This window comes from Mustela lutreola, chromosome 16 (assembly GCF_030435805.1).
Source record: "Mustela lutreola isolate mMusLut2 chromosome 16, mMusLut2.pri, whole genome shotgun sequence".
Lineage (NCBI taxonomy): Eukaryota > Metazoa > Chordata > Mammalia > Carnivora > Mustelidae > Mustela > Mustela lutreola.
In genome coordinates this window covers 13150207-13168743 of record NC_081305.1, presented here as the reverse complement: position 1 = coordinate 13168743, position 18537 = coordinate 13150207, and the positions used below count along the sequence as shown (strand labels likewise).

Genomic DNA, 18537 nt, shown 5'->3' with positions numbered 1-18537 from the left:
AACATATTAAATCTGTTTATTTAGTTAGTTTGCTTTTTATTAGTTCTGATGGTTTTCAACCACGATATCTGTGGGGGAGGAAGAATATGGTTTTCCTCCACTCTTCTAAGCTTTTGGCTGGGCTCCCTATAGCAAAGGACAGATTAAGAAGAGAAAAACATACACATTTATTTAATGTAAGTTTTCCTTTGATGCATGCAGGCCAAGTCCAGGAAGCCAGAGGGGTTCCTCAAGATCAGCCAAGAAGGTCCTTGGCTTCACTAGGAAGTGAGAGCACAGTTTATTGAAGATAAGGAGAGAGCAGATATGGATGGAGATTCTGGGAGACTCAGAAAGGAAAAGAGGGAGTCTTGTCTTTGTCAGGGTCTGGTATGCATATCCCCTCAGGCATCTAGAAACTGGTTAGAAGGAAGAAGACAAAGGCCCAGGTCTTATTCCTTGGAGCCAGGGGGGCCTTGGCCTGGAGATATCTGGAGCCCTGGTCTGGAATGCGCACATGATGACTTCCTCGGGTCATTCTCATCTGGTTCTTCCTTAGATGTTATCTGTTCTAGAGAAATCATTAACTCCTTGTCCCTTACAAGGAGGATATACTGAGTTAAGTGGGGTGGGGGTGCAGATTCTGGTAAGAACAGAAACAGGAAAAGGAGCAAAAGCAGATTTTTAGGGAGTCTTTATCTTTGCCTATCTCCTTGAGGCATGCAAGCTTTCATAAGGAAATAAAGACCTGGAGGAGTGGTTAAATCTGAGTTGGGTTTTTTGTTTTTGTTTTTGTTTTTGTTTTTGTTAGGTCTGGTGAAGAGCAGAGAACTGTTGAGAGAGAACTGACAAAAGACAGCCTGGGCACTACACTATTTCTTGGAATTTTTCACTTTGATGTTCTTACTTTCTGATAGGGTTAGTGATGGATTTTAAAGTAGTTTAAAAACTGTTTTTATCAACTATTTTAGTTATTTCAGTCTCCAGTTGAATTTGCTGCTTAAAACTGACTCTATGTCTTTTTTCACATCATTCAGCATGACTTAAGGAGTAGTTATCCTTTCCTACTGTCCTATAACGCTCTCTATGTAGTATAGTATGAATGTGGTTTATCTCTCACGTATTTAGATTTTCGCTAATTTCTCTCAGCAGTAGTGTGCTGGGTAGAAGTCTTGAACATTGTGGTTAGGTTTATTCCTTTATAGCCTTATTTTTTATGTTTATTATTTACATATTATGTAATCTTCATTACATTTTTTAGTGAGGTATAATCTAGATACAATAAGATGCACAGTTCTTCAGTGTACAGTTTGGTGAGTTTTGGCAAGACCTGTGTAATGACCACTCCGTTAAGGATATCCTCCGTTAAGGATAGAGAACATCCCTGGCTTCAGGGTCCTCTCATGCCCTTTCCAGTCAGTCCCTCCATCCCCGTCCCAGACATTCTGCATCCTCTCACCCTATAGTCGTGTTGCTTGTTCTTGGACTTCAAATAAATATGCTCAATAGAGTATATAGTCTCTTGTGTCTGGTTTCTTTCACTCAACATAATGTTTTGGAGATGTATTCATGAGGTTGCGTGTAGCAAACTCCCTTCTTTACCCGTGAGCAATATCCCACTGTAGGCTTATCCATGGTTTATTTGTTCTCCTGTTAATGTAACTTTAGTTTGTTTGAAGTTTGGGATTATTATGAATAGAGCTTGAATAACCATTCTTGTACAAGTTGTGTGTGTGTGTGTGTGTGTGTGTGTTTTTATTTTTCTCAGGTAAATGTTTAGGGGTAAGGTTGCTGGGTCATAGAGTAGGTATATGTTTTAACTTTCTGAAAAGCTTCCAGTTTTCTAAAGTGGGTGAAGCATTTTAAAGACCAACCACAGCACCCCCTCACCAAGCCAGGTGGTAGATAGGTCTTCTGGTTACTCCACATTCTCATTAACTCTGGGTCATTGTCGATCTTTTAATTTTAGTCATCCTAGCTGCAGAGTTATTATTAGCCAAATATTAACAAAAGCCTATATATTTTGCTTTTTTTTATATTTTGTTTTTAATTGGCATTTCTCCAGTGACTAATGATGTTGAGTATCTTTTCATTTGCATTTTTATGTAAATGCAATTTTTATGTACATACATTTTTATGTATTCTATTCTCAAGTGTGTATTCAGAGGTTTTGCTTATACTTTAGGAGGTTATTTGAACTTTTGTTATTGACTCATGGCTTTTTGTTTTTTTTTTTTTTTTTTCCCAATACAGGCCTTTCAGAAACAGTTATTACAAGTATCTCCTAAAAGTAGATTATCTTTCTAATTTTCTTACTAGTATCTTTCATTAGCAAAAGAATTTAATTTTGATGAAGTACAGTTTATCACTTCCTTTATAGCTGGAGTGGTATGTTTCTTTTAATTTTATTTTCTAAATTTTGGGAGCATATCAAAAAGGAGTTGTATTTTGTATATTGATCTTTTATATTTTCAAACCTTGAGAAATTAACTTATTAACTCCTACTTTATCTGTAGGTGATTTTGGATTTTGTATATACACAGGGCATCTGCAAATAATGATAGTTTTATTCTTTTTCAGTCCTTAAGCCTTTTATTTCTTTTTTTTTTTAAACTTTTATTTATTTATTTATTTGACAGACAGAGATCACAAGTAGGCCGAGAGGCAAGCAGAGAGAGAGAGAGAGGGAGGCAGGCTCCCTGCTGAGCAGAGAGCCCGATGCGGGGCTCGATCCCAGGACCCTGGGATCATGACCTGAGCCAAAGGCAGAGGCTTTAACCCACTGAGCCACCCAGGTGCCCCAAGCCTTTTATTCCTTATTCTTTCTTGCACAGCTAGGCCTTTATCAGAGTTTAATGGAAATTATGACAGCAAACATCCTTCTCTTGTTCTCAGTCTCAGAGTGGAAGTTCTCACTGTTTCATCATTTAGTATGATGCTCTTAATGGATACTCTCTTTCAGATTAAGAACATTTCCTTCCATCTCTAGGTTTCTAAGAACTTTAATTTTGAATGGGTGTTGACTTTCATATATTACTTATGCATTTGTTGAGATGGTCATATATTATTTCACCTTTTCATGCAATGGCTTCTTCTTTGGTCTGAAAAAAATGAATCAGTCTCATAAAACAAGTTGGGAATTATTCTACTTTTTCATTCTCTACAAGTGTTGTTGTCATTTAGAATATTCATATTATTTCTTCTTTAAGGGTTTAGAAAATTTGCTTTTCAAGCTATCTGGGCCTAGAGCCTTTTTGGGGAGGTTTTTAGTTATTCAGTTATTCAGTTTATTTAGTACATTTAGATCTACTAAGGTGTTTCTGTTTTGTTTCCTTGTGTAATTTTTGGTAAACTTTTTAAAGAAAATTTTCTGTTTAATCTAAAAATTTAAATTTGTTGGCATAAAATGTTCATAATAACCCTAAGAAGGGAGGGGAGTTGGGGAATGGATGAGCCTGGTGGTGGTTATTAAGGAGGATACTTATTGCACGGAGCACTGGGTGTTATATGTAAACAGTGGATCTTGGAACGCTACGTCAAAAACTAATTTGTTTTATGGTAACTAACATAACACAATAAAAATTTTAAAAGACAAAAGAAAACACAAAACCCTAAGCTTTGTGATGTCTGCAGGTTTTATAGCAGATCTCCTCTTTCATTCTTGATATTGGTAATTTGTGTCTTCTGGCTTCCTTCCTTCCTCCCTTCCTTTCTTTATTCTTGAATTTCAATAAATGCCTTTGTGTTGTTAGTGTTAATAGTGGGTGAAAGTGAAAAATATGAGTGTTAATAAATTCAATCAATGATAAATTTCTTCCATCTGGATCTCTATATCTTTGTGAGTTATCATATTCATTTATGTCAGCCCCTAAAATTAAGTATTGGAAAAAATGTGGCCTTAGAATTATGTTTGGATTACTTTATCACAAAGTGTTTTAAATCAGGAGTTAAAAAAGAATGAAGCATAGTCAATTTTTGTTGGTAAACATAATTGTTGATAAACATACCAAATTACCTTTAAAATATCTTTCATCTTTAGCTCATTTTGAATTATATTTTTAATATATTTGACATATGAGTACTCTAGTACTCTAGTCCTAGTACTCTAGTACTCATATGTATGTATATGTATATACGTATCCGTAGTATATAATATAATTATAAATGAACAAGTATACATAGGGTGGTGGTATAATGTCAAAAATTTTATTTGGTTGGATTTTGAGACCAACAGTTTAGAATGCTCCATAACGCAACAGAATCAAAGCTTGAGAGAAGACTTAACTAATAATCAAATCTAGATTTTACAAATGAAAAACTGAAGCTTTAAGAAACCAAGTGAAAAGAAAAGAAAAGAAACCAAGTGGCTTCCAAGTTTGCTTGAGTAGCAGAAACACAATTAAAGCCCAGGCTCAGACAGTAATCTGCTGTGCAGTGCTTTTTCCACCAGAGTAGATCACCTCTATAATCTCTCAAGTCACTATCTAGGTACTTTTACTCCCTTAATTTATTGACTGTGAAATGCAGCTCTCACTGGCCTTCAATCTGTATTTTAACTTTTGGGTAAGTATTTGAGTTGACACCCATACTTGCATTTATAGTCGTGTGCCAAAGGAAACAAGTATTCGTGTATTAAAATTGAATCACCACAGCAATGTTGACTTCCACACTGTGAGGTTATGGTGTCAACTTTGGTTCACAGTCATTTTCTGAAGATGCAGATAGAGGTAAGCTATCTTGTAGCATTTTTCTTTACATGAAATGAACTGCTGATAAGAATATGCTTTCATCTTTATTGTGGGTTATCAATGACCGGAACCTATAACCTTTCATTAGTGAAAAACAGTAATGACTGTCTAAACACAATCATGGAGCTTTTCCAGGCAGCCATGATCATTGCCTTCTCATTTCACTAAATAAGCATCTGATTGAATGTTCTGCAGCTGTTTCAAGTATGAATTGATTTGAGGAGGGAAATTTCTCTTGGATTTTTTTTCATACTTCCTCAAACGATGTTCCAAAAGGAGGAACATTGATAATCCTCAGCGGGAAGTACTCAATCACATTTCTAACAGTTATGTTTATGCCCTTCAGTTGCTGGTCCTCCATTGGATAGAAATTCTTGATTAAATGCAGCTAGGAGATTTTTCTTTTTCATCAACCAGAGTTTGAACCAGTGCTCTAGAATCAACGAGGTTGAGTGTAAAGTTCACCAATATCTAATATTTTACTCATCAGTGTTTACCTGAACCAGAACTCTTCTGTGCTTTCTTCTGTATATGCCTTTCTGTGGTGAAACCAAGTTTGTTTAGGAAATTGATTTTACCACAGAAATGATTTTGTTACCTTTTTATAATAGTCTAAAAGAGAAGAACTGAAGTAACTTGATACCTTTTACAAACTGATTCTTCCGGAAGAGATTAAGAACACAATTAGTCAAGACTACATTCTTAAAAACAAAATAGAACAAAACCAGAAACAAAATAGTTGAGTAAACTAATTCTATCATTTTCAATAAAACTGAGATGTGAAAATATTATTTGACTCTTAAAAGATTAATAAATGGTTAACTGCTTAAGTTTTGCACTTTTTAACTGGGTATTGAGAAACTTTAGGTAATCTAGGGGTTCAAGGAGATACTAGTATTTAAAACAGGCATTAAGGAAAAACATATTCTTATTAAACCTTTGGTTACCAGAATGAACCCTAGAAGTGAGAGCATAAAAGTGTTTTTTATTCAATGCCTGGTGAGGTTGCTGTCATCTTAGAGGTGACATTAACCACTGGAACAATCAGGAAATGGAGCTGCTGCACTTACTCAGCATTTTTTAAGTATTATGTCTCTTATTGAAGAGGAGATATTTCAATTCAGGAGTCAGAAGTTGGCAAATAGGATCTTTTCCCCCAAAGATATCATGATGTATTATTATTAAAGATAAAAGTAATCATAATATTAGTACTTCAAAGGACAGCTTTATAGTCATTTATGTATTGTACTCTAATAAACCATAAAGAAGATCTTTTTTTTCCTCCTAAAGGCCAAGAAAGGAATACCAAAATAGAACATAGCAAGTAATTGAGTGCAGTATGTTAGCTCACAGTTGCTAAATAATATGTATCTGAATATCCTGGTGCAGCCCACCCTGCATAAGCTTTGTTTCAGCTGTGGGATTATTATGATTAATTATTAGTGTGTGCTGTTATAATTAGAAAACCTAGCAAAACATAGTTATGGTAAAAGAGTAAATGTTTTAACATGGCTTCAGAGGCAATGGAAACATTCCTTGACTATTTCCTTTTCTTCATTTCTTCTTCCATACCTTAGGATAGGGAATAGCACAAGTTTGGATGCACAGATGGTCAAGATTGTTTAGGAGGTTGGAATGAGGTTTCTGTCAATTACATAGCAAGTGAAGACTCGAGTCATGAGGTGTTCACATTTAAAAGGACATTAGAGGACATCTCTTAACCCCATTATTTTATTTTATTAAAAAAAATCTTTTGATGTATAGTTGACACATAGTGTCATATTAGTTTCAGGTATACAACATTGTAATTGGGCATTTATACACATCACAAAACACTTGTGTAGTTGCCATCTGTCGCCATTCCAAATTCATGCAATACAATTGACTATATTCCCTATGCCGTACTTTTTATTCCTGTGACTGACTTTATAACTGGAAGTTTTTACCTCTTGACACCGTTCACCTACTTCACTCCCCCCACCCCTTTTGCTGCAATCACCAGATTATTCTCTGCATTTATGCAACTCCCTTTATTTTAGAGATGAGTTAACTGAGGTTCAGAGACATTGAAAACTAGCCACCTAAGTAAAGCTGGAACTTGAACCCAGGTCTTTGGCATCCTCTGAGGCCAGCATACTTTCTGTAATCCTCCACTGCCTTCTATGGAGATGGAGAATACTGACTTTGACATTGCCACTGATTTGCTGCGTGAGCTCAGTCAAGCAAATCTTGGAAGTTGTTTCCTGTACCTTTCAAAGAAAGAGCACTTCTAAAAAAGTTTGATTCAGCAATTCACTTGCATGGGTGAATTTGACCCTGCTGTGACCAGGAAATGAAAAACACTCTTTCCACCAACTTGCTAGTTCCTAGAGAATCTATGGCTCCACTCATATATTTTATTTATTGCCCTCTGTTGTCTGAAAGTACTGAAACCACAGTATGAAATATATTGTGTATATAGCTAGTTTCGTATTTTTTTGGTAAACTTAGTTTTGTTCATTTTTTTCTTTTGTTTTGCTTGATTGATAGTAGCAAAACTAGCAAGAGCTAATGAGACTTCCAGAAAACATTTTTACTAGGACATAATAAATGACAGTGGCTAACCTCATCTGCAGTGATCACAACATTCAACGCTAGAAACCAAATCGGAAGCCGAATGGAAACAGGCACTCCAACGAGACAAAAATACCAATGCTGAGGAACAGCAACCTTGTCCACTCTGGCAGGCATAACGTCCCTTTATCCAACCAGTTTTCTAAGTAGCTAGGGTTTGGGAGCCCTTTCTAAGGTTGTCTTCATGAGAGTGGGTGGAAAAATCAAGTCATATTCCTAAAGTTGTGGAGACAAAAGTTATTGCTTCCTTTACTTTGTGGATCTGATGATTTTTGGAAGATGGATTTAAAAAAATCAATATTAGATGGTTTTCAAAAAGAGTGTAGTGGTTTTTGCTATATTTCTAGAAGCAAGAGTTTTGCAGTGAGCAACTCAAATTGATGACATTAGTCCCTCTGACCCTGAGATTTGTATGAACTAAATAAGCCCTTGGATCTTTTTCCTTGATTAGATATTTAAACAATGAAATATTTCAAATCACAACAGAAGCACAGAAGTAATATAATCAATAATGATTATGTTTAACGCATCTCAACATTTTGCTATACACATTTCTTTCAGATGTTTTATTTTATGGATAACTAAACTGAGTACAGATTTGAAGTTATCTCATTTACTCTGTCCTGATCTGATTCCTATGGCTTCTTAGAGGAGCTGTATTTGGTTCATTTTTATGGTATTTTTACATATTTATCTATCTATAAATCATATATGTTATTGTCTCGAGTAGTTTTTTAAAAAAGAGTATTTATGTATTTATTTATTTATTTGAGAAAGAGAGCACAAGAGAGGGCCCAGAGAGAGGAGCAGAGGGGAGGGAGAGGGACAAGCAGTCTCCACGCTGAGTGAGGAGCCTTACACAAGGCTCGATCTCGTGACCCTGAAATCATGACCTAAGCTGAAATCAAGAGTCAGCCACTTAACCAACTAAGCCATCCAGGCATTCTGTTCGAGTAGTTTTAACCTTCACATGAATGATATCATACAGTATATACCATTTCCCAACTTGACTTTTTCATTCAACACTACATTTTGAAGATCTAAACGCATAGATCCATATAGCTCTGATTCATTTTAACTGATGCAACACACTCCAACATGTGGACATGCTATAATCTGTTCTTCTATTGGATATTAGGATGTTCTTCCTAGTTTTCTGCTATTACAAACAGTACCACAATGAATAACTCTGTATATGTCTTATGCAGCTGTAGGAGATTTTCTTTAAGAAGGGAAATTGCAAAGTTACAGATCAGGTGTATATTGAGCTTTCCTGGAATATAAATTGGTCAGTCATGTGGTTGTACTAATTTGTATTTTCATCAGCATTATATGGAAATTGTTTTCCCACATCCTTATGACATAGTTCCAAAACAGCACTGGCAAACTATTTGATATTTGTTAATCTGATGGTTATGGAATAGTATTTTATTTTATATTTCTCTCATTAGTAGTGTTATCTGCAGCTTTCCCATGTTTCCTGAAGACCCTGTAATCTTTTCTTATGTTAAAGTTTTGGATAAGTAATGTACTCCTGTATTCAAAAATTAAAGCAATATCTTAAAAATATATATTGAAAGGTGTCATTTCTACTTTGCCTCATTCACCCACCCAGCTCTTAACTTTATTCTGGTGTTCTGTGCACATAGATGCAAACATGAATGCAGATTCTTATTGTCCCTCCTTACCTAAAAATAGCATACTATGTGAATTATTCTAAACCTTACTTTTTCCACTTAATCATAAATCCTGTACTTGTACACCTGCATGGCATTCCCCTTTTAGGTGTAGCACAGATAATTTAGCCAGTCTTCTCTTGGTGGGTACTATGGCTGTTTCTTCTCTGTTGTTATTAAGGTCAGTGTTTTAATGAATACTCTTGATCTTGTTCTCACTCGTCGACAGGATAAATTCCTAGAAGAGGGCCAGAGGATAAATTATTTTGCAAGCTTGATAGATATTTAATCCATGTCACCCAACTCATTCCATGAGGGAGGAAGAATGTACCACTTTGCATTTCCATGGCAACAGATTATGTTCTCAAACTTTTATTGTACCCATTGTGTTTGGGGGAAATGGTATATAGATACATCTTTAGTTGTGTTGCTTTTATTATGAGAGAAGTTGAGCATCTTTTAACACATATAGGGGACCTGTATATTTCTTTTCTTACAACTCTCTTCCATTCTTGTACTGGATTGTCATATTGATTTCTAAGACTTATTTACATATCTGGCGATTTAATTTATTTTAGATATGAGTTGTAAACATTTTGACCACTTTTTCTTTTGTTTTTACTTAAGTTTCTATAGCATTCAAAATTTCTTTTTTCTTTACTTCTTCTTCTTCTTTTTTTTTAAGTAGGTTCCACGCCCAGTGTGGAGCCCAATGCAGGACCTGAACTCACAACCCTGAGACCAAGACCTGAGCTGAGTTCATGAGTCAGACACTTAACCAGCTGAGACACCCAGCCCCCCAAATTTCTTTTTTCCTTTTTATGTAATAACATTTCTTAATATTTTTTAGAGTAATCTGGATTTTGAGACATGGTTAGAAAACTTTCTCCTCTAAAAGTTACAAAAGAGTTTTTCTGTGTGTCGTTCTACTTTTATGGTTTCATATTAAACACTTAAATATTTTATTAATTTGGCATTTATTCTGTTGCTAGATGTGAGGTTTGTTTTTCCATATGGCTATTAGGTTGTCCAAATAGTGCTTTTTTTTTTTTTTTAAGTTTATTCTTATACCAATGATTTGAGTTGCTGCCTTTATACTATAATAAATTCTAGCATGTATTTGGGCCTGTTTTGACTTTTTATTCCATCAGTCTTTCTTAATTACTGAGACTTTATACTATGTTTTAATTCTACCAGTTCCCAAAGGATAATGACAATAATTCACAGTTCATAAAGCTCAGCAAACCCTTGTTAGTTCAAATACTGCTGGAAACTAAAGCAAAAAGAATGTCACAAAAGGAGTCAGCAGAAAAAAAGACACATTCCTTAAATGGCACACTAATAATGTTGACTGCAAAGTTTTCAGCTGAAATTATGGAAACCAAAAGACAGTGATATTATTCAAGTGCTGCAAAGAAACAGTGCTAATTTACAATTCTTTAACCTATTTAAAATATTCCTAAAAATGAAGATAAAACGAAAATGTTTGTAGACAAACAAAGTCTGAAAAACTATAAATTTTGGTTGGCATTGTTTTCCCCTTCATCACATTGAAGAAGCCATTCCATTTTTCTTTCAGTTTCCATTGTTTGATTTGAAAAGTTAGCTGTAATTCTAACCATGGGTCCTTTGAAGATAATATGCCTTTTCCTCTAACTGCTTTTAGGACTTTCCCTTTGTCTTTGATTTTCTTTAGTTTCACTACAATATATTCATGTATTTAAGTTTCTCCACTTGACATTCCTTTGGGCTTTTTGAATTGTAAACTGATGCCTTCAATCAACCATAGAAAACTCTTAACCCTCATCCCTTGAAATATTATCTTTGCTTCATTATATCTTTCCTCTCCTTCTGAGTTTCCAATTAAACACTTATACCTTCTCGCTCCATTTGCCTACTATTTTATTCATTCATTGTTCATTTTTCATGTATTTTTATTTCTTCATATTGCCTTTTGTATTTTCTGAACCATGGTCCAGTTGACTATTTTTTTCCATAAAATTATTAAAATTATTTTATTAATCTTATTCTTAGAGATTTAAAAATTTAGGTGATTTTATTTTATTTCTATAAGAGCCTAGTATGGCTCTTGTTCAAGTTTTCTAGATCTTTGTTTGATTTCCCACTCCTTGGATATAGCTCCAAGGTCTTACTTTGTTTCTTTAGACACAGTTAGATTACCATCTGTATGTGATGATTCTAGTGTATAATAATTTTTTAATATCATTTTGTCTTTCTTACATTTGCCAGTTCAACCAAATGGAGCTTTGTTTCTTTGCATGCCTCGTTATGTTTGAATGTGTATTTTAAAAAATGTTAAAAATTTGAAATTTCTTTCCTCCAACATGAAGTGTGTTACTTCTGCTAGGTTTCTGAGAGTGAAACCAGTCCATGATCACCAAATCCAAGGACTGAAATTCTCTTCAATCACAGACATTCCAGCATAGTATTTGACTCTGAATTAGGGCTAGTCTGCTTCTAATTCAAACTCATCTTGAGGGTACAGTCCTTTGAGGATAAGTTATTGTGGATAAAGTGTTTCTGTTTGCTTTAAGTCTCCCTTTCTTTAGACTTAGGGTTTTGATTTCCATCCTTCCTGCTTGCACAGGAATAGCTCAACATTGCCAAGAGTACCATATCTGTGGGTCAAAACTTTCTTCCGTGCTCAATGATCTCTTTGGTCCCTTTTTCATTTAATTTTGGCCTGGTAGTTCTTTAATGTGACAATGGTTCTGAAGTGACTTTAAGAAGATGTTTGTTCATATTTTGTCCAGATTTTTAAGTTATTTTAGCAGAAAATCCCATTAACTTAACCTACCTTATTTTTGCTAGAAAAAGAAAATTAGCTATGTCTCATTTTAAAAAGTACATCAAGCCAGACCTATTTATGGTCTCCTTAGTTTCTTTAAGAAAAGGTGCTGCTTTTAAAGGGAAGGTGGAAGTTGAGTTTCAAAATGTAATTTAAAAATTTTAAAACATAAACTTATTTTTAAAAGCCATAAAGAAAAGAATTAGACTACATAAAGACTAAGAGAAAAGAGACTTAACTTGAAAAAAAAAAGTCATACAGAAATTCAAATATCTAATGGAGGAAAAAATTGCAACATGAATAACAAAGAGCTAATTTTTTCATATCAAAAATTCTCACAAATCGATATGCAAAAGGTAAACTTCTCAAAGGGAAAATGAACAAGGCTATAAAAGGCATCTCACAGAAAAAGGTGTTTTAAAGTTCTTTAATCTATGAGAAAATCAATATCATCCATAATTAAGACCATGCAAATTAAGCAAAACAATGATTTCTCACTTATCATATTATTAAGCTTAGCTCATCAGAAAGTTTAAACGTTGTCAAGAGTACATACCTTGATTTGGCCAGGGAGTACATGAAAATATTAACAGCTCTTACCTTTGAAAGTCTGGCCTAAGATTGAGTGAGGGGGAGAAGACATTTTATTTTCACAGTGCATGCATGCTTTTATGGTATTTGAATGTGAAGTTAAAAAAATATATTTTTAAATAAAAATTTAAAATTTTAGAGTCAAATGCCTGGATATTTTCTTCTGTGTTCAAAGCTTTTCTGTGTTTAAAGTGATAGAGCATAAAGGATGTTTGCACTGTATAAAACATTATTAATTTACTAAGTACCTGCTTGGTTAATACAATGGTGAATGGAGCAGAAATGTTTGCTAAAAAATAAGGTACAAGTGCTTATGCTTTTTGGGTGCTGATTAAACTTAGAGCAGCACAGGACCTTCCTGGTGTTTAAGTATTTCCTTTTTCTACTCTTATGTCAGAGTGAGGCACCCTCATGACATCGCAGAGATCATGTAGAACATAGTTTGTATGTTTGTATCTTCTCGGAAGCCCAAGGGGCCTCATGTTTTACCTGGAATCAAGGGAATTAGTGCATCTTGAATGAAATTGGGAACTTAAATTACTATGCTGAATAAAGGTGTTCTTAACATTAAGATTTTTAAAATTTACACATAGCCTTGGTCTTAATATTTTGTTTTTTTTCTGTGTAACTACTACCTAGATATAGTATGTAGATGTTTCGTTTTTGTTTTAATTACTGTTGAAGGAAGTGATTCCTTTTAAATAGTTGTATGTTTTTTGTGTTTTGTTTTTTAACTAATAAAGTTATTCTTTTTTTTTAGATTTTATTTATTTGACAGAGAGAGACACAGTAAGAGAGGGAACACAAACAGGGGGAGTGGGAGAGGGAGAAGCAGTCTTCCCACTGAGCAGGAAGCCAGATGTGGGGCTCTATCCCAGGACCCTAGAATCATGACCCGAGCCAAAGGCAGAAGCGTAACACACTGAACCACCCAGGCGCCCCAATTCTTTCTTTCTGATCCCCTTTGGATAGGATTTCGATCCTTGCATGCTGAGCAGCTCTTCCTAGATATACTTGGTACAGGTACAGTTACTTTAAGAGTCAGAATGCCAGCTCATGCTTGGGATAAAGAAGAGACAAATGGTTATATTCTAGAACACAGGTACCCTTGTGGTCAGGCTATAGGATTTAAAAATATTACCAAAAAGGGGTAAAATACCCTTTACACATGGGTGTTTCAGTTGGTTAAGTATCTGGCTCTTGGTTTTCACTCAGGTCATGAGATGGAGCCCAGTGCTGGGCTCTACACACAGTGCAGAGTCTGCCTGTCCCTTTCCCCCTGCTCCTTCTGTGCACGCTCTCTCTCTCTCTCTTGAATATAGAAATAAAATCTTCTAAAAAATTACAAAGAAGAAAATGTAACACCCACTATAACAATTTATATGGTTTTTACAATTTATATAGTTTGACTCTCCATAACTTCACCAAACATAATACTTAAGTTTTCTGATCATGTCTGATCTCTGGATTGATTGCAGGGTAGGGGGAGCGGAGAATGAAATGTCTAATGCTTGTCCTGTAACTTCACCTTGGGGAAAAAGTGACCTAGTAGTCATTCTAGAATAAATCTCAAAGTGTCTTTGTACTTTGTTAATTTCTAGGTGAAAAAGTCTTTTTATCTCTGTATGGAGCTGCCATAGACATGAATATAAGGCTGGACAGGAATTCCTTGATCCTTGAGAAAACCTACATATCTCTGTCCAGCCAGCGAATTATAACTATTCACAACCGCAGTAACATCATTGCCCACTTCCAGTGGAAGATATTTGCTACCCAGGAAGAAGAAGACAGAGAAAAGTTTAGGTTTGTAAGAAAAATCACCCATATGCTGTAATTTGGGGGAACTCAAAGCTCACTTATCATGAAAAATCTGAGACTTTTGTGGTAAGTTTTTAACCAACTCAAATAAGGTCAGATTTTTATAACTTGGTCCCAATGTATGATGCTCCTTTGTTCATTTCAAGAACTTGAATTGAGCTATGTGGAACACAATGTTGTCCATCCATGGTTAATCTCAACCTGGTTATAATTTATTAGTGGCTAAACTCCTAGATTTTTAAGACAAAATATATAATTTTTCACTAGTCTCTCAAAACTAACCTATAGGACTGTATTTTGTTTCATAAACCTAATCAGATTGGTCAGATCTCATGGTTTCTAAAAACAATCTCTTTTGGATTGGGATCAGTGTGGATTTTTTTTTTTTCAATGAGAAGGTATTTCCAGAAAATATGAAGAATGAGGAACAAGAAGGGCTTATATAATGGCTTTTATAGTCTCAGCTTTAGTAGCATTGCTCAATCCCTGCTAACCATATAATTTAATGATTTCTTGTTGGTATCTTTAATCTTTTCCTTTTTAAAATACTTCAGGCAGGGGAGAAAATTAATAAAGTGGCAAGCCAAACTCTTTTAACTAATCTCATCACTGTTAAATTTTGAGTATTTCTTTTTCCTGAATCTATCCCTGCCTCTTCTAAAGTCCATTTCATTTTTATCTCCTTCCACCCTCCCTGAATTAGTGCTCTTGCTGCTTTCATTGGACTTCATTTCAGCCTTTTTTATTTGCCTCTCCATTTTCATTAAAGATTAGCCCTGGGAAGCTTCAAAGCTTTGTTTAAAACCAAGTTAGTATGTGATAAAAATAAAAGTCTTAGGTCCACGGAAACTGGGCAGAAATCCCCCAGTGTTCTGGCCCTAATTGAATCAGAAGGAGCTGTGACAATGGCGGGACCCAGTAGACCAGAAGCTTTATCATTCAGACAATGAGCTTTAATCACTGGATTACCACTGTGCCATCTTTAAAAAGTGAGAAAAGAAAAGCCTTTCCTGCCTCAAAACTTCAGTTCGCCTCATAGCATAGAAATACCAGTAGTTCAAAAAGGCAAGAGGAAACTGCTTATCCACTGCTTTTTCTGTCCTGATTCCCTCATTCATGAGTGTCCCAACAATAAAAATGGTCCAAGCATGCTTAAAGAGAAAATGGGAGAGCAGGTACAAATGAAGAAACTCCAGCAAACACAGTGTTTCAGTATCCTGCTTGTCCTGCAGGCACAATCTTTTGGGGAGCATGGGAACACACCGTCAGAAGGAAACCAGCTTTACCTTCAACTATGTGCATTTGACTATATGTCTAACCCATGCCTGATGCCAGGGCAAGGTTCAAACAAATAGTGTTTAAGGAAGTTAATTTCAATAGAGAAACTCAAGAAACACTTAAACCAATAATTATCAGAGATGCCAGGGACAGAGAATGTAATTTCAACGACACCTGGATAGACATTTTTTTCTTTTATTCTTCTTTATCTCTTTCGTATCATCCCAAAGCTTCTTTTTCCTTTTCTCTTGTGTATTCTTTCTTTCACTATCTTTCCTGCTCTCTTAGTTCCTATAGAATTTTTTTTTATAGCAAGGGAATAATATGCAATAGCATTTTCATAATCGTGATTGGCAGCTTACTTTGATCATCAAGGATTTTGCCGTTCCATTTAACAATGAACTTGAACAGTGGCTTCAGATGACTAAATAAGAATACTTCCATTTCCACTTTGGGTGGCAAATGGCAACACGACTCCTGTTTCTCCATACTGGATTGGTCGATCTAAGTGCAGACGTTACTGAATACGCTGCTGTTCACTTTCTCCCTCTGCCTTTCCTCGGGCCAGATGGCCAGGGCAAGAGGGGAAAGAGAGAGGAGAAGTAGGCTGTTTATGCTCACTTTCTTATTTGGCCAGATTGTCTTTTCTGTTTTATGCCTCTCTTGTTCCTTGTTCTATCCCCAACCATGCCATAACTTTTATTTTTTAATGTATTTTTTTAATTGAAGTTCGTGTTATTAGTCATGAATTCTTGTCCTGGACATAATTGGAGATGGAATGCCTATCCTCTCAAAAAGCAAGGCAAATACAGAGAGGTTTGCCTTTTACTGAAGGCAGTTTGGTCTTCAACTTGGAACAGAGAGGATCTGCTCTAAATGCATTCATGCATACTTTGCGAGAATAGTTTCCCTTTGTAGCTTCTCAAGGACCCAAGACTTGTTCTATATAAGAACTCCTAGAGTCCTCAGTGGAACCCCCCACAAAGTTGTCAGCATGGATTTATTCCTCAACTGTCAGGTACAGGAAGTGACGTGTTTCTCTAGATAGAACAGTTTTAATGAGCGTTGAGCCTGCCATCCAGCTAATAGTAAATTTAATCATAGTTGTGTTTGGGAGTCTCTTCTCTTCCCCACAGTGATGCAAGATTCGGCAGACATGGACGGTAGCTTGGTAAACAGGAAGGCAGACCTAGTCTTCGATTTAGAATAGTCATCACAGAGTTGCTTGGTGTCCAGGGTCACATGGTCTATTTGAAGATGGAGGACTTCATCTTTTCTATGCCAACTGTGGACATGAGATATTTCTCTCTTGAAGGCCAAAGCTCTTAATTTTTAATCTCCTCAGCATCCAAGTACACTTCTTGGGGGCACTGAAAAGGAGCAGGGTCTCTAGCACCTCAATATAAGGGCGCATTTACTTGTCCAGTGCAACTGTACCTGAGACACAAGGCTTTCCTGTTCATTACAATCCATAGGCTGAACGGGGCTTGGTGCCTGAAATGTGGCGACCAGACCATTTGTAAAATGGGTTAAATCCATGGTTTTACTGAGATAGAGGGCTAGTGTGTGGTTCTGCTGTCTGATGAAAAGTTTCCTCGTCTGTAAATCAGAAGCACCTCTGAATGTTGGAGACCATGAACAGCAGCAGGACAAGATGGCCCAGCAATAGACTGAGGGTTAGACGAGCCCTTGCTGAAGTCAACTCAGCTCAAGGTGTCTCACGTTCCCTTCTTAGACTGGCAGCCTTGGCTCCAGTGCTCTAATCAGAGGGCAAAGAGGTAGACATACAGTGCATCACCACCCCTTTTGCATTATGTGGCTGTCAGGGATTCATGGGCCCCAGCAGTGTGGGAGAAGAGCATTTGGGAATTTTTCTTTCATTCTCTTCTGTTTTCTGTTGTGAGGTTTGAGTTAATCATACTCATCAGTTCATGCAGCATTTTCATCCTTGGTCCATATAAGACATTTTATTTCTACACCGCACTCCCAAGAACCCCCTCAATAAATAGAATGTTTAGGATTCCCATTATTTGTTTAAATACTTTTTCAATCTCTCACATCAAATTTACCCACACCTGTTAGTATTACAGCAAGCACTTCAATGAACATCTTTCTGGCTGTGTCTTTGCTTATATCCATGACTGGTTTCTTCAGGATATATTCCCAAAGGTAGGTGTTATAAATTCCACTCACAGGAGTAAGTGGTTTCCTTTCTTTCTGTGAACTGACTTCTCTTTATTTGACCTGCTCAGCCCAGCAGTGTAGAAGGACTGCTGCTCTGGTTACCTTGGACACTGCTTTCCAGCTAACAATGAAGAGAAAGCACAGGTTGCTTTCTTCCTGGGACACAGAACACATTAAACCCATTTCTTTGACTTCTTTATCTTCTGTGACCAAAGGGCCCTGAGAGCTAAGTCATCAAAAAGAGATCTTTGGTGTTGCCGAACATATTGTCTTCATGAAGTCATTTAGAAAGTAGTTGGGGCTGGGACAGGAATTCAGCCACCCCAGGTTCTTACTGAGCACTCACTTAACTGAATAAATTGTTTCTCACCAGTGACAATATCAGGAAAATGGTGGTAAAATGGTCTTATGTCCTGGGAGGAGATAAAATCCAGTCTTCCAAGTGCAGATGAAGTAACAGGTCCTAAGAGTAATGGGAACACAGCTTTGGTGAGGACAATGAGGAGAGGGGTGGGGAAGGCTGCTTTTCTGACTTATCACCATGGATATCAAGAGCTAGAAGGAGAGAAAAAAGGAGGTGTCTTGAGGTGTGGTGTGAGCTTTTTATAAGCTTGAGAGATGGATAGTTGCTTATGACTGACCTAGGGAGAAAACAGTATTTATGGAGTACCTGCTCTGTCCTGGGAACTGTCAGGTCCTTCATCACATTTTATCCTCAACACATCTGTATTATCTCTGTTGGATAGATGAAGGCACTGAGGCTGGGAGGAATTCTGGAACCTCCAAGGTCAGAGAGCTAGTAAATGGTAGCAGAATCAACATCCAAGCCTAGTCCTTGCTG

At 36.2% G+C, this 18537-nt stretch overlaps 1 protein-coding gene across 3 annotated transcripts in view; it reads left to right on the top strand.

The window, feature by feature from the left end:
• Positions 1-18537, top strand: part of HYDIN (HYDIN axonemal central pair apparatus protein) — a 385540-nt gene that overhangs the window by 124601 nt on the left and 242402 nt on the right. For all 3 annotated transcript variants that reach the window (XM_059150954.1, XM_059150956.1, XM_059150955.1), the window contains one exon: positions 14018-14219. In XM_059150954.1, the coding sequence (XP_059006937.1) occupies positions 14018-14219 (202 nt within the window). The remainder of the gene's footprint in view (positions 1-14017; positions 14220-18537) is intronic.